A 16,925-nucleotide genomic window follows, 5' to 3' on the forward strand; every position below is an offset into this window, starting at 1 on the left:
AGTTTTGCTAAATATTGCCAGATTCCTTTTTGTTCTTTTTTAAAATTTTAATGCAAGTATAGTTGATATGATATAGGTGCCTTACTTTTCATCTGTTACCCTAGGATTTAGCTTTCTGGGCTCAAATAAATTGAGTGATTTGCTTCTAAAATAAGTCAGTCTTAAGACTGACAAATGCTAATAAATTGGATAGGATACTGGGAAAACTGGCATAAACCAAGATCATCCCCAGGCAAATTATGATGTACGGTTACTGTACGGTGTCTGTATTATGTTCCTTTTTAATAGCATCCCATTCTTGTTTTATGGATACAGTATTGTCTCTCACTTTGAGTATGTTAATGGCGTGTTGTTTTTTTTTTTTTTAAGATTTTATTTATTTATTTGACAGAGAGAGAAAGAGATCACAAGTAGGCAGAGAGGCAGGCAGAGAGAGAGGAAGAAGCAAGCTCCCCACTGAGCAGAGAGCCCAATGCGGGCCTTAATCCCAGGACCCTGAGACTATGACCTGAGCTGAAGGCAGAGGCTTAACCCTCTGAGCCACCCAGGCTCCCATAATGGCATGTTTTTGTTAAGTGTCCTATAGGCATTCCTTCTGTATTGTTTCCTCTGTGGTGTGGTGTTTGACAGAGAGAGAAAGAGATCACAAGTAGGCAGAGAGAGGCAGACAGAGAGAGAGGAGGAAGCAAGCTCCCCACTGAGCAGAGAGCCCAATGCGGGCCTTGATCCCAGGACCCTGTTCCTTCTGTTTTCCAGTTTTTACAACTTTGCCATCTTCTTTCCTGTTGTTTATCCCTGTGACTATGCCTTTTTAAAAATTCCATTATTTTTGTTTTAATTAGGAGTTTCAGGAAAGACTAGAGGTGGATGAATATGTTCGTTCAATTGGATATCTCTAATAGAAGCTCCAGAAATGTTATCAACCAGAGGAACCTATTGCATGAGAATGGAATAAAGACATTTTCAGATATGGACAGAATCAGAAAAGTCGCCCTGCCCTTTCTTAGGAAGATGTGTCTTGTAAAGGAGGCGGTAAAGTAGAAAAGAAGGTAGCCCAGTACAGCGGGCCCAGTACAGGAGGACAGCACATGGACCCCAGGATTACAGCCATGCCCCAGCCCAGACAGCAGCTTATTCAGCCTGTGCTAGAAGGTAGGAAGTAGGGGAGGACCTTCCCAGGGAGGAGTGGTGCCAGGAGATTCTGATATGATGTTTCAAGTGTTTAACATTTTTATGGCTAGGCATTGTTACTTGCTTTAGCAACTGGGAGGAATAGCAGTAGATATATCAAAAGCTAAGCAAATTTAAAAATTAATGCACATGTTAATTCCAGGAATTGAAATACCTAGTATGCTTTCTGGCTCACAAGTGAAGAACACTTGTACATTATTATATTATTCTACGAATTTTAATTACAAAATTCTGCTCTGTTAGGAAGGTTGGGCGAGAGTGCATATGAGCTAAATCTGTACCCATCCTAACATTAAGTCAGTGGACAACATTCAAAATTGGTAAAACTGGAAATAGCTGGGTCAACCTATTATTTAGAAATATGGACGAACTATCAGAAAAAATGAGTAAAAAAGATGTCTTTAGGAAATGGGGTTAGGAGCAGGGGGCTGGGAGGAGGGGAGACACGTTTCTATTTCATCTTGTGATATATGTACGTAAAAATGAAGAATCAATACATCACATACCTTGGGTGAGGATTCCTACCAGGTCATTCTGCTTCTGCCATATCTCTGCTCGCAGTTGAGACCCAAGGCCACATCTTGAGTGTGTCACAGGACTATCTGACAGCTTCAGCTTCTGTCACCAGCCTTAATGGAAGGTAAGGCATTTCCTCTGTGAACTTGTGCCTGAGACATTTGTGGACCCTCGAAGCAGGAGGCAAGCAGATTTTGAGCTTGAAACTGACAGGGCTGTATCTTTACAGTTATTCTCTGTGGTGAGTTACATATTGCCCACATAGGTATAAAAGGGGAAAGCAAAAGTGCTGATTTCTTATTTCAGAAGATAGGTCTCAAAACCTTGGTAGAATGAAGACGAAGGTGGCAGTCCTGGGACTTGGCCGAACTAGCAAACCTTTAGCCACAGTGAGATTTTTTTTTTAGTATATATATAGAGATTTTACTTATTTATGTATTTATTTGACAGAGAGAGAGACAATGAGAGCAGGAACACAAGCAGGGGGAGTAGGAAAGGGAGAAACGGGCTTCCTGCTGAACAGGGAGCCCAATTTGGGGCTCGATCCCAGGACTCTGGGATCATGACCTGAGCCAAAGGCAGACAATGACTGAGCCACCCATGCACCCCTGGCCTCAGTGATACTCCTTTTTTTTAAAAAATATTTTTTATTTGAGAGAGAGAGAGAATGAGAGCGAGCACAAGCAGGTAGAAGAGCAGAGGGAGAGGGAGAAGCAGACTCCCTACTGAGCTGGGAGCCCAACTTGGGGCCTGATCCCAGGATGGTGGGATCATGACCTGAGCCACCCAGGCATCCCGCCTCATTGAGATTCTTAATAAGCTCCATGACCCTGGCTGTGACGGGCAGGGGTTGGGGGAGAATCAGGGTAAAGAATGTACAACATAATGGAAATACTACTCAAAATTTTTATTTTCAGGTTCTCACTTGTTAGAAATCCTCTTTTGGTAAGCAAGCGTTACATCTGATTTTTGACCACGAGTCTAAGCCTGTTCTCGTGTACGGAAGGAAAGTGACATGCATTCTGACCACTTGGAGTGCTGAAGAAGTACCAGTCTGTCTTGCCCTTTATTTGGAGAGGTTACAAGCTCATCTGGACCCTGATACTGTATTTGGACAAGTTATACAATCTTAGAAGTTATACAATCTTAGAAACACAAATAAGAATCACTCGTATTTTGTCCTTTATTTGCAAATAATAAAGTGGGGAAGCAAGCATGCCGCTGTCTGACCTGACTCAGTTTCCTTGTTGGACTTAAGGCTCTCCTCTGCCTCATCCCCCCTCCCCGCAGCTCTGCCTATGAGGCCTGTGGTGTAAAAGCAGAAAACCTGGCATGCTGGGTGCCCCTCGTAGAGCAAGAGGTCACTGCCCTGAGCTCTAACCCTCCCCAGCACCCTCCCACCCCAGCCCCAGTACACAGCTTGGGAAGATGGCCGGAAATGGGCCTCTGGTGGACATGCTGTGAGGTAGGAGGAGGCTCGGGTCCAGTGGACCTGGAGAAAATGGAAGGCTCATGTCTCCTGTTTTCCACTTGTTCATGAAGCAAGCCTTATAACACTTCAGAGCCTGCTTTCCCATCTGTAAGACATTTCCCCTTCCCTCTGTTTTTTTAGTACCAACTCAACCATGTTGGCTCCTCCTTGCTTCATGTCTCCTTCCATACACTCCATCCGTCTTTGGTGGCCAAAGTTATTCTGAAGTCTTGGCAAGGATACCCGAAGAGAGCAGAATACACAACAGCCTGTGGTGTCCACGCTCAGACTCTTCCCTTCCCAGTCACAGGGTGTAGGTGTGCCCACCCCCACTTGCTGGGTGGAAGAGAAGGCAGGCTGAGGGCCTCACTAAGGGAGGACAGGATTGTCTGCTGTTTCACTCACTATATTCCCCTGCCTAGAACAGTGCCTGGCACACTGAGATTGAACAGGAAAGGGAGGGAGAGGAACAGGAGAGTTGCTTTAGGGTGTCTGCATCCTGAAACCGGTTCTTGGGATATCAGCTCACACCCACCAACTGGCCCTAAGGGAAAATGCTGTGAGCTGCAGAAGGAGATTTGGTGTTGTCAGAGGTGCTCCTAAGGGGCCTGTAGGGGTGCTACGCCAGTGAACTCTCTCTCTCCTCCATTTGCACCCATTCCTGCTTCTCTTGGTCCCCAGGGCACTCGGAAGTCCCTGGTCTGTGCCAGTGGGTTCCCATGATGGCGCTGAACAAATGAGTGATGAGGGGGAGGCATGGGTTGGGGCGTTTGGCCCTGAAGAGAAATCACGGAAAAGAGAAGGGCTCAGAATTGCCACCTGAGCCACCAGAGAAGCCTGCTCAGTGCAAAGTGGCTTCCCCCTTCACTGCTTGGCTTTCTGCTGTCTTCCCTGAGCAGTTCTGCCTTATTGCCCCATGTACCCTCCACAGTCAGCCGGCATCCAGACCCCGGTAGCACACACTCTTACCTTGTCTCTCTTGCAGATTTCACTTGTCTCTGTGAACAGCTGGGCCAGCCCTCTACCAGGTGCTGCTGTGCTGGGTCTGGGGCAGAGGCCAAGACCCAAAGTAGAATCACAGGTCTTGCTGGTTGGAGCAGACAGAGGGACATGTGAGGTTCAGGTGTAGGGAAACATGTTCACCACACCCAAACCTGTCCTCGAGCTTGTCCCAAATGTGTCTCCCTTTGGCCTTTGCCTAAGCTGTGCCCTCTGTTGGGAAGCCCTCCTTGTCTCTGGTCTGCCATCCCTCAGTGTGTGTGTCCCCACTCCTCTGCCTGCCTCCTCAGGATTGGGGTGGGAAGGGGATGCTCATTGTAGCACTGCCCTGTGTCAGAGCTGCCAGTCTTCTGCCAGGAGTGGCAGTGCTCAGGCAGTGGGGATGGGGCACCTAAGTCCTGAAGAGAGCAGCTGCAGCACACACAGGTGACCGCAGTGAGGTCGTGTTGGTGGTGAGGTTGCACCGAAGGCCTTGAATGTGCTTCTCCTTTAAGGTCTTGCCTTGAATTGAGCTTCATTGGTAGCACATTTTATATTTTTAGAGGGGTTAGTAACCGGATGGCCCCTGAGCCACATCACCTGCCTGGGTGGGGGCTATGTTAATACTGTACTGAATAATGGAAGGAGCCAGAGTTGCTAGGGCTTGTGGCCTGCCCAGGGTCTCAGAAGGATACGAGGAGGAGCACACCCAGAGATGTTTGTACAGGTTGTTCTAAGCAGTCTTTTATAGGTAATGACAAAATGCAAACAACCTAAAGTTCTAACCATAGGGGATTATGATAACTAAATCCATTCACAAAATGTTCTGTGGCCAGTAAAAGTGGTGTTCTTAAGCGCATTTGAGAATATGGAAGGCCGCTTCTGTTCAAGCTTACAAAGCATATCATAAAATAGAGTGATGTGATCCCAGTACTTTTAGGGATTTGTACAGAAAAAAAGAATGGAAGGGCGGCAGACTGAGCATAGTAGTGGTTTATGTTTTGGCTTTTCAGACTTCTGTGTTTCTATTATTTCACGTGCATGATTTGTTATTTTACAATGAGGGAAAATACAGATTATTTATGAAATGAAAACAGTGTTAGAGTCTGCGACACGAGCAGGATCAGATAGCTGGTGAAGCTTCCATCAAGCGGAGCACCGTGGAGCCAGGTCTCCCACAAACCCACCCGCCATGCCATGTGCCCATGTCATCTGCCTCAGGCCTGCTGGACATGGCCTTGGGGAAGCAGAGCCGCCTCCTTCTGTTTGCTGCCCTGCAGACCAAGGTCACCGCTGTCTGGCATGACTTTGTACCAGGTGTCCTCACTGTGCACTGAGATGCTCCCATGCAGGCAGAGGAGGGAGGAGGGCGGTCTGGATGGGACATTGCCCCTGGCTGTGTCCTGTGCCTCGGGTACATTACATCACGTCCCCGCATCACCCCTCACCTTTGAGAGGGTGGATAGTGGTGCTCTCAGGGTTGGAGAACTCTACAGAGAGACTGTGGAAGCACTAGCTTAGGAATTGCTATCAGATCATGATCCATGAAACTAGAAGTCTGCCTCATCTTCAGCTTCCTGTTCACACTTCTAACTGTGCTGGAGGCCATCTGCACAGCGGGGCATGGGCCGGGTGCCCAAGAGCCATGCAGGAATGTCAGAAGGCCCTGGCCTTGGGGCACTGAGAGGAACCTGCAGGCAGGGCCTCAGCCATCAACTCAGGCCCAGTGCGGGTAGTGCAGAGGACGGTGTCACACAGTGCTTCCCCCTCCATGCTCACGGGAGGCTCCCAAGTTGGAGTACAAGGGGCGGCCTGGCCTTTGGAGAGACTTCCCCACCCCGCGCCAGGGAACCAGGGCTGCTGAGGGATTTGCTGCGGGAATGACTAGCCCTGTGCTGTGCTAGCAGCCCATTAGAAAACGCAATGAAGGAGAGACCTCTTTCCATAATAGTACTAAAAAAATGAAGACTAATTTCCGTAGGGAGCACATGTGATCCATTGGGCCTGAGCAGCAAGGTTTCTGAGACTTTAAACACCTGAGTAACTAGACTGTGTGCTGCCTTCCGCTCGACCTGGTTTTCCCAGCCCCGAGGAGGCTATGTTGTGCTTTTGTTTGGCACCAGCCACAGAGAGTCCCGTGCGGCCGTGTGCCTCACTGCTGCGTGAGCTGTGCTGACAGCCCACTTCTCTTCTTGCTTTCAGAAGTGACTGGGGAGTCCCGTCCTTACCATGGGAAGGAGGCTGTGGATCCGCGGCCGGGCCGGGCCCGAGGCAGCGACCCCAAGCACTTCCACGCGGTGAATGTGGCGCAGCCCGTGCGCTTCAGCAGTAAGTTGCAGACCTGCCCTGAGACTTACGCCTTGTGGCCCTGTGCGGCCCGCCACACAGCCAGACGAGGGGTTGGCCTCTAGAAATGGCCCCTCAAGGCTGTCGGGCTGTCTGCCTCCTTTGATGACCGAGGCTGCACGGTGACCCATCCCAGGTCACCCCAGCCTCTGAGAGGTGAAGCCATGATGCGAACCCAGCTCTGGAACTGGGCTGCTTGTTTCCATAAGTCAGCTGCTTTTTGGTAGATGAAGTAATAGGCTCCCAGAGATCAGGTCCAGCTGACGGGGAGGGGAGGTTTTATCTAAACCGTTTTTGAAGAGACTAATTATCTAATGAACTCCCATGACATTAAGATTTTTAAAGGAGCATTACAAGATTAAAGAAGGTTGAAAGATCGAAAAGCCACACCAAAACCACCCCGTCGTAAGCAGACAGGTGTAGTGACATACATAGGTACAGTATACCAAGACAGGAGGAACTGCCGTGTGACGTGTGTCTTGTAGGGCCTAGGAGGCTGTTGGCTATGTTAATACCAACCCTCCAACCTGCCACACACACACGGACACTCAGCACCTGGGGGTTATCTCAGAGCTCAGACCTGAGCACCTGGGTTGTCTGACCGGGCTTGAAAGAGCTGCAGAGCTGGTATCAGCCGCCCCCCGTACCCTGATGCTGTTCTTGGCCTTGATCCATAATAACTGTGAACTGCAAAGATTGTTGTAGTTGAAGGGACACTGGGCAAGCTTGGTAGGTGAAGAAACCGAGGCTCTGAGAGGTCAGCCCACCCAAGGTCATGTAGCCAAAGGGGGACTCAGTCCTGTGGAGTCCCAGCCCACACATTGCCCTTTTCATTACTTAGCTGTTTTTTTGGAACAGGTACTGATGCTACTGAGGTTAATAATTCCACAGATTTCAAATGATTAAAAAAAGTTGAGCCAATAAAAAGTAATGTTCACTCCTGTTGCTCCCCACTGTCAGCTGCCACCCCTGCTTCCCTCTAGACCCATCCCAGGGTGGTGGGTGAGGAGCCTGGGCTGGAAGCTGGGCCTCTGGCATCTTGGTGTCTCCACCTCTGCCTGGAGACAAGGCGGAACGTACCTGGAGGGGGTGTGGCAGGTGGGACACATCATGTGTGGGAGCTTCAGAACCATAATAAGCCTCCCCTGGGGATCCCCTGCTCCTCTAGCCCATGCCACACACTCAGCAGGGATATGCCGTGCACCCCGTGCACCTTCCAAGCAGGGATGAGCTCAGGCCTGGCTCCTGGTCCCCAGTGACCGGCCTTCGTGCATGCACAGCAGTATGTGAGCGGGTCCTCCTCAGTGGGCAGGTGGCGCTGTCCCCCTCTTCACACTGCAGCATAGCTGTGGCTGGCCTCCTTGGCTCCAGGCCAGAGCTGCCATTTCCCCTCTTGGAATCTCTGTACCTTTGTTAATAAGTTACACGTATAGGCTCTGAACAGTAAAAACATGAGCATCCATCTTGCAGAAGTTTCACCAAGTCCACAGGACGTAGATTCATTAAAAAGTTGGGTTCTGTTAACAGCTGGCTTTGTTAAAAATTATTATTCATTAATGTGTGCTTAGGAGGTAGGTGCTGCAGCATTTGAAGGTTATAGATCCTGTGGAACGGGTCACAGAGCTTACATGAGGCCAGCCACACAGTCTAACAGGAGTCTTCCCGGCCGGGGGGGTGGGCCCACCTGGTGAGGAGACATCTGGGCTGGGCTGCCCCCCCCTCAGGGAGATGCAGGCCCCACTGGCTACTCTGCTTTTGCCTGCTGCATAAATACTGGGCCTCGGTTTCTTGTCTGTGGGTGGCAGGGGCTGGTCCTTTGATCCCAGTGGCACTTCCAGCGCTCATCCCCTACATTTCTATTTTAGGGGAGTGCTGGCCAATACCCTTGTGAAGAGAAAATGAGGGCCAAGGACTGGGCTCGGGAGGCAGTGGGCTTGCTGGCAGAGTGGCCAGAGAGCCAGGTGTTGGGGTAGTGGGAGCAGTGTGGGCAGGGAGCCTTTCTGCTCGCCCCCGCCAGGCTTGCAGTGAGCAGGCATGGGGAGCTGGTCATCTTGTCAACCACATTTCACCCGAGAATGAAATCTACTTTACTGAACTGCACTGGACAGCCAGTATTTCCTGCCAAGTAAATCAAAGGCCTTACAGAAATCAGTTGAGTCCCTGCATGTGCTTGTGCCTTGGGCTGAATCTGTGTCTTTGAGAAACTTGCATTTCATAGCAGAGCTTGCTTCTCGAGCCTCATTTACCCTGGGGTGATTTCTGACCTCAGATGCAGCGTGTCTCATTGCATTTTGGAGTGAGGATCCTAATTTAGGGGACAACTCCCCTCCCGTGCTTCATGTTTCCTAGGGAAGTGCCCGACAGGGTGGCACCACTATGAGGGCACAGCGAGCTGCTATCGGGTCTACCTGAGCGGAGAGAATTACTGGGACGCGGCGCAGACCTGCCAGCGCGTGAACGGCTCCCTTGCCACCTTCTCCACCGACCAGGAGCTGCGCTTCGTCCTGGCCCAGGAATGGGACCAGCCAGAGCGGAGCTTCGCGTGGCAGGACCAGCACAAGTGAGTCCTGGGTTGGAGACCCAAGGCCTGAGGTCAGGCTGCTTCCCTGCAAGCAGGATGCTCACTAAGGATGTAGCCTCTGGCCACCCATGATACCCCTCAAGCTTAGCTGGCCGGCATCTAGGGAATGGCAGCTCTATCCACTGGAAACAAATAGAGATCTGGGGTTTGGATCAGGCATCAGGATGATGCTGGGAGCTCTTAGAGGGGCAGGGATGAGCTGCCATGTTGTGCCCCCTTGGGCTGGTCCCTATTGGCTCCCATCTGGGTCCAGTTGCAGCTGTGTTGGGACGGGCTGTTTGATGGGGCTTCATGGGCTTGCCAGAAGGGCCATACAAGTGAGTGTGGGTTTCTTCCGAGGAAGATGGTTCTGTCAGGCCCTGTGCTCAGTGCTTTCCATCGGCACACTTGTGTACAGTCTTCCCAGAAACCACGGGAGGCTGGTGGGTGAGAAGACAGGTCCAGGGTGGGTGAACATATAACCACAGGCACACGTTAGCTGGTAATGCCCAGGCAGCCTGGCTCCAGAGCCTGGCTCTTGACCCCAAGGCCCTGTGACGTTGTAGAGAAAATGTGGGAATAGCCAGCCGCCAGCATCTCCAAGCCCAGAGTTTTGAGGGTCTTGTTGGGGGGCAGGTGTGTGCTGAGGACTGTGGTAGTTCTTCTCTGGAGGTGGTGTCCTGCTGCCTCTTCCAAGCTGCTGGGGTGGGTGGGAGAGTGGAATGTAGGGGTTGCCAGATGGCCAGCACTCCCGTCTCAGGGATGCCACGCTGCTGTAGGAGCACAACGACAGCCGCAGATGGAGAGTGAGCCTTCATTTCAAGACCCTGGCTGGGTTCAGGCTCTCCTGTTATATCCTGTGATGTTGGCAGTTCACAATCACCTTGCTGTTTCTCCTCCTACAGCTACAAAATAACTTCTAGATCACAGTGTGATTGTGAGTCCACGGAGAAGTGAGAGGGCTCAGCCCACTGGCTGGGGAAGCCCCCTATCTCACCAGGGTTGTTGTGTGCATGGCAGTAGACTGAAGGGACAAGAGTGGCATCGGGCCAGCGCTCCCACGGTGGCTTTGGGCCTGCTGGCAGGCATCTCCAGGGCTGCAGCTAGAAGGCTGGGGTGAGAGGCACACACTCAGCAGGTGGTTGTGGCAGTCGGCCAGGTCCATGAGCATGGCCCCCTCAGTGCTGTGACGTGCGTGCTCAGAAGCACACTGCAGGTCTGGGGCGAGCTGGCTCTAAGCGGAGACCAACTTGGAGACCATGAGCATGGTTTCACCCAGCACTGCACTGTAGATGCTCACGGGTTTGTGCTTTATTGAGATGTAATTCACATACCATGAAAGTTACCCCTTCAGAGCACGCCATTCTGTGGTTTTGGTAAATTCACGGAGTTGTATTCATGGGGCTCTGTATGCCCCAGTTATAAGATTGGTCTTGCATAGAATGTGAAAACTATTGAATCGGCCAATAAGAATGGGCTTGGCAGGAGTTAGCCAAGGTACAACCTTTTCTGCCCTGTGAATTTATTGTTTAGACTTCTAATGCATTTTATTAAAATTAAGTATCAGAACTTTAAAAAATCATTAATGCTTTACAACCTTGATATTGGAAAGGTCACTCTAAAGTGCATTCACACCCAGTCCATGGCTATCTCCCTGCTGTGCTGAGGCCTGCTACCTTTCCACCCTCCTGCAGGCTGTGGGTCGGCTACCAGTATGTCATCGCCAGCCGGAACCACTCCTTGGAAGGTCGCTGGGAGGTAGCGTTCAAGGGTAAGTCTTTCTGAAGAGTTGTTGGGTTTGCAGTTGGGCTGGGGTGGGGGGCATCATCCTAACTAGGAAGCTATTGCTGGGGGCTCCCCACTTCCCCCCACCCTCTCCCCAGCAATGCCTGGTGCAGGGCTCATGGAGAGGAACGGGCCCCAGGCTGTGGGGAGCACCATGATGATGGGTGGGCACCCCAAGGCCCTTGTTTCAGGCCCTGTGTGGGGCTAGAGCCTTTTCTGGAACTTGTGCTTCCTTCTCACTTGGCCAGATTTCTAGACTGTCCATTTTCCCTTTAAGAGAAGGCCTTTAATTGGGGTATAAAAATGAGCATACAGAGTGTGCAGCTCACAGAGAGGGAGGGATAAGCCTTCTAGGATAGAGATATCCAGAAGGAGACTCTAAACTGGTAGGAAAGTCATGAGGCAGATGGAATTAAAATAGAGAGTGTGTGTGTATACACGTGTGTTACTTTAAAGATTTTATGCTGAGCTACTTGGAAACACCAGCTTAACATAAAGGAAGCATGTCTGGTGTGGGCAACTGAGTCCTGCGCCCTGCCTGTCCCTGTCCCTCCCCTACTACCCCATCGCCCTGGTTACTGGCAGGTTTCACCCAGGCCCTGGCTGTGGCCTCTCCAGTTGCTGCCTGAGCTATGTTCCCCTGCCCTGTCCCCTTGTCAGGCCTCATTTTTGGGGTGCTGTTTGAACCTGTGGTTTGAGCTTGGGTCCTGTTCTTTTTCCCCAAACATCCTGGTCCCGCTGCGGAATTCTTAAGTATCTCTGAGAAGGTCAGGTGAGGAAGGGTAGCGCCAGGGACCCCAGACATCTTACTCTGTGCACCTCACTGTAGAGAACGAAGGGGGACTGACCTTAGAGCCCACCTGTTTCCCAACCGGAGTGGCCTTGAGACAGGCTGTGTTTTTACATAGAGGGGGTGGAGGCACAGACAGGATTGGTATTCAAAAGCCCCAGGCAGCTAAATTCCCTGAAGAGGGACAGGGACTCACAGGGACAGAACAGGGTCTCGCAGGACTGGGACGCTGAGCCTGGCAGCTGGAAAGGGGCAGGGAGCAGAGACGGGGACGGCAGACCCCAGTAGAGGGACCACACCTACCAGTCTTTGCTCCCGCTTGGGAGGTCACCCCATTCTTGTGTCCTCCACGTATCCTATTGAAAACAGGTCCCAAATTCGCAAACTTGGTCTTTCAGAAGAGTTGTGAGTATAATGTGTAGATGTCCCACCAGAATAGTAGACAGGTAAATAGCTTTTGTGTTTCCAGGCCCGAGTGTCACCAGGTACCTTGGGAAAGCTAAATCTAGTAGTTCCTCATTGCCCTAATCGCAGCCATGGGCAGTGAATCCTAGGCCGAGGCCTGCTGCCCTGACCCCAGCAGAGGTTGCTGGCCTTCAGGATAGTCTAGCCACTTCCTGGACACGGTTATCTTCTTGACACTGGTAAGCAGAGAATACCCAAGTCTGCAGGGCATGATAGCATGCTCTGCTCTGGGGGACATGGGGCTGTCCCCCTTGGCGAGAATAGCAAAGGCTCCAGGTGGGCTTTCATGGCCATACTTGTCTCTGTGGCTTCACTGGGCCATTTGGAGAGCAAACGTGAAATTTTAAAAAAAGTGTATTGACACTGGCAGCAGTGGCTCAGTGTGCGAGGGGCCCGAGGCAAGAGCGAGGCGCCTGCACAGGTGGTGCCAATGTCTAGCAGCTCTCCACGGGCATGGGTGCGGCGTGGTGTTGGCTGCTCGTGGTTTCCCAAGTGGGCTTGGTGGTTCTGGATTCCAGTAGTAGCCACAAAATGAATATGTGGCTAAAGAAGATTCCTCCTGGCCTGGATACTCGACACGGCTCAACATCATTTGTCCTGTTTTTTCTGCTGTTTTTTCTCATTTTGTTGTTACTGTTGTTGTTTGGGGTTTTTTTGAGAAGGAGAGAGAGAAGGGCGGGGAAGCGATAGAGGGAAAGGGAGAAGCAGAATCTCAAGTAGTCTCTATGCCCAGCATAGAGCCCATCGCAGGGCTTAGTCCCATGGCCCTGAGATCATGACCTGAGCCAAAATCAAGAGTCAGATGCTTAACTCACTGAACTACTCAGGCACCCCTGCTTTGGGTTCAAAGAAATTAAAAGAAAAAAACAAAAACCCAAATGGAGTACATGAATTCCGAGGCATCCTGGATTGGGAGGGGAATCATAAAAACTTTAGGGCACAATAGGGAAGCAGAATCTGGATTTGTAGTAGAGGTTGACTTGTGGATTTTCAGAGGCGTGACCATAGTGCTGTGCTGTGGATGGACGGGCAGGGCGAGCTGCTGTGATGCAGGACAGAGCTTCGTGGGAGTTCATTGTGTTCTTCCTCTGCTTTTGTGTCTCTTTGAAAGTGTCCATCCCGAAAGCATCTTAAAAGGTTTCTGCTAAGAAACTCCAGCGCAAGACAACGCTGACAACACAGCCCCAGCCCCAGTGAAGGAGTTGGGGGCAGAGCCTGCCACCTTTCCTTATAAAAAGAGCTGTTGGCAAGGCGCCACCTGCTTCAGACCTGGGGATGCTCCAGGACCTGACAAGTGGGCCCTAGGTGATGCATCACAAAGGCAGTGGGAAGTAGATTTAAGTCTTGCCATTAATGGCAAACTTGCCCCGAAGAAAAGACTGTGCCCAAGAATATGAGTGAATGGTGGTAGGAAGCCATGGTGGTCAGAAGCCGCTGTGGGAAATGTTTAAAAATATTCACTTCATTTACATCCTGTCCAACGTTTTCCTGGGTGTTTTATAACCCATTGTGTATCAGCACAGCGGGGCCCACAGAGTATGATCCCCATATACATACTGCTTAACCGTGTCTGCAGGTACCCCACTCCCAGGTGCATGTGAGGTGTGGAGCTCTGTTGTGAGAGGGGCCTCCTCCTATGGCCTCCCGCCTCAGAGGGAGGCCCTGCCTCCAGCTTCTCTGAACAGCAGGTCAGCCTTACCCCAGGGTGCTGAAACCTGACACTGAGGCAGCACCCAGGGCCTGGGGTGCCATGCAAGGCCGAGAGCTGCTGCCACCAGGGAACATGGAGTGCTGTTTTTTAACATTGGTGACCGAAGTTTGAAAAGAGATCTGTGTTCTCCAGAGGGAATCATCCCTGTTTTCCCACAAGCCATTCCACAGGGCCCCAGCATCATTGCTGCTAAAAGTATCATTTCAGTTTCTGGTTATTATATGTGATATTTATTTTAAAATACAAAAATGGAAGCATACTGTGTGTTTGATGTGTCCACGTTGTGTGACTCGCTTATTTGAGACCTGCTCAGTCCAGCACCTTGGCCCCCGTTATTCCCCCACCTCAGCATGCCCACCTCTAGGGGCTCACTCCCGTCACTGGTGGGCTGAGGCCATGCGTGCCACTTAGGAGGCCCTTTGTGGTCTCAATTGTCTTGGCCCTGGTGCCCACACCCAGGGAGTGTGACCCTCTCATGTACCCTGACCCATCCTGATCTAGAATCTTCTGTCAGCAGGGAGGAAGGAGGCAGTTGGGGGAGGACCAGGACTTGGGTGAGCCTTGAAGGCACAGTGCAGATACCCTGCCCTCTGGTGACCATCAAGCTGGAGTAGAGTCAGCTGGGACCAGGCCGCCATTCTGCTGAAGGAAGGCAGCCCTCCAGTAGAGGAGCATTTGGGAGGATCCCCACAGCCCCTTGTGGGCCCCAGGGCAGGCCCATTCTGTGGGGGCTCTGGTACTGTATGGGAAGGTGAGGCCCTGCCTCAGGAGGTGGACAGCCCACTGTGGGGAAGCAGACAACACTCAGAGTAGAAAAGGAATGAAGGTCAGCCTACTGCAGGATGGGGGTGCCAGCAGAGGAAATTCAGTGTTGTTGCATACGGCCATGTGTGCCTGGCTAGGGACAGCTTATGCACAGAGGGAGTGGGTGTGTCTGGGAGCAGCTGCTGCCACTCAGCAGGCCCTCCTGCAGAGGCAGCAGTCAGAGGTGGTCTGAGGGGGGGGGGTCTGCTGGTATGATCACATGACCTCATGCCTTTTTATTTTATGTTTTTAAAGATTTTATTTATTTATTTGTCAGAGCACAAGCAGGCAGAGTGGCAGGCAGAGAGAGAAACAGGCTCCCTGCTGAGCGAGTAACCCAATGTGGGACTTGATCCCAGGACCCTGGGATCATTGCCTGAGCCGAAGGCAGCAGCTTAACCAACTGAGCCACCTAGGTGTTCCTCTCATGCCCTTTTAGACTTGTCCAGAATCTCATCACTTGTCACCAGGTCACAGCCACCAGATCTAACATCACCCACCTAAATTCCCAAACACATCTCCAGCCTGATCTTCTTGCTGCCGACCTCACCCACCCCCATCTCCTCACACAGCTGTCTGAGGGTCCTCTACTCTTCCCCTTCTTTAGCCACATGCCTCCTTTGCTGCTGTTGTAAGCCCTCCCTGGGATGCTCCTTCCCAAGGTCCAGGCTCACTACGGTGCAGGAGAAGGTAGCACAGCTGGCCTGGTCCTGGCTGGTGCCTGGGACAGGTTGGGGCTTAGGTGGAGCCTACTATATCAGGCCACCTGGAACACATGAACAATGGTGAGCCTGGAATCAAGGTTCCCCAGGGGCTCTTCTGGGCATAAATGCCACATCCGTGTTGCTGAAGCTTGCTGCTAGCAAAGCCCACACACTCCTGCTAGATGGGAGAGTGCTCGGGAAGTCTGGCCTGGATGCCCCCAGACCCCGCCCAAGCTGTCCCCTTCTCTTGCTGCTGCAGTACCATGCTGTGTTGCTGTAATACGACTGCCACTAGAAGCTGGGCCCCTTGAATCCTTCTAGCAAAGCAGTGAGCTTGTATGTGGTATGGGACTCCCAGCACAAGCCTGGTCACCCCTCCCCTCCATTCTCTGCTCCCATGGCACTGCTCCGAGGCCTGCATTCATCTCTGCACTCTAGATTTCTTTTGATCTAGAGCAGTTGTGACCTTCCAACATCACATATACTTCATTCATTGGGTCTCTTAGTCATCTGTTTCTGGCCTTTACAACGCCCCCCCCAACCTGGTGTGAGCTCTGGAAGACAAGGATCTCTGCCTGCTGCTGTCGCCCGGTGTACCCCAAGTGCCTCTTCACAGTCTGGGGCCTGCGGGCATTTGTTAAATCAGCCGGGGAGACGATTAGGAGGCTGTGTTAGATGGCTTGGGCTGCTCTGACAGAGTACCACGCACTTCTGGCTTAACCTAAGTTTACTTTCTCACAGTTCTGGGGACAGATCCAAAATCAAGGTGTCGGCAGGGCCGACCTCCTTCCAGAGGCTCAGGGAGTTCCTCCTTTGCCAGTGCATAGTGGCTTCTGGCGTTCCTTGGCTTGTGACAGCCACATTCTGGGCTCTGTTCTGTCTGTGACCTTTTCCCACATGTTTCTCTGTTTCTTCTCCCTTGGTGTAAGGACACTGGTCCTTTGATTTAGGACCCACTCCAGATCCCAGATGATTTAACCTTGAGAGCCAAATAAGGTCCACATATTTTTTCCAGGTGGCCATGAATTTTGGGGGGATGCTAAGTGAAGTGATGCTAAGTGAAGACCACACTGGGTGTGTTGGGATTAGCCTCATTTAGCTCCTGGCAGAGAAAGGATGGAGAGGGCACATAAAATGAAGACCCGAAAGGAACGAGGTTTGGCAAAGAGGAAGTGATCTTCTAAGTTACTGGTTTCAAGAAACTGCAGCTTACATGACCTCAGGGTAAACAGGGCTTATGACCAGCACAGAGCGAGGAGACCCAAGTAGTCCGATGTCTACCTGGGAGGTGGGAGGTGCTCGCTCCACTTTGCCCTCCCTGTGCGCTCCGTCCGTGCATGGCCTGCTGGCACTGGGGCCGCCCTCATCCACCACACCGTCCACACTCAGCTTGACTCAGGCAGGTTCCAGGCAGTCAAGGGCAGGACAGGTGGTGGGGGCCGGGCCCCTGGACTCTACCCTGAGAGGTCATCTGTGGCCTTGATCGGAGCTTTGTAGTCACATGCTGGCATTGTGCCCTGGGCTGGTGACTAGACTCAAGGCTAAAGACTTTTTTTTTTTTCTTTAAGAACATGAGCCAGGGGGCACCTGGGTGGCTCAGTGGG

General features: G+C 51.6%; 1 protein-coding gene across 5 annotated transcripts in view; it reads left to right on the forward strand.

Moving 5' to 3' along the window:
* DGCR2 (DiGeorge syndrome critical region gene 2) overlaps window positions 1-16,925 on the forward strand; it is a 94,889-nt gene that overhangs the window by 52,698 nt on the left and 25,266 nt on the right. For 2 of the 5 annotated variants that reach the window (XM_059140411.1, XM_059140409.1), the window contains 3 exons: window positions 6,359-6,484; window positions 8,843-9,062; window positions 10,757-10,833. In XM_059140411.1, coding sequence (XP_058996394.1) covers window positions 6,359-6,484; window positions 8,843-9,062; window positions 10,757-10,833 — 423 coding nt within the window. The remainder of the gene's footprint in view (window positions 1-6,358; window positions 6,485-8,842; window positions 9,063-10,756; window positions 10,834-16,925) is intronic. The other 3 variants (XM_059140412.1, XM_059140410.1, XM_059140413.1) reach the window with 2 other exon arrangements.

The sequence above is a fragment of the Mustela lutreola genome, chromosome 11, assembly GCF_030435805.1.
Source record: "Mustela lutreola isolate mMusLut2 chromosome 11, mMusLut2.pri, whole genome shotgun sequence".
In the NCBI taxonomy this organism is placed as follows: domain Eukaryota; kingdom Metazoa; phylum Chordata; class Mammalia; order Carnivora; family Mustelidae; genus Mustela; species Mustela lutreola.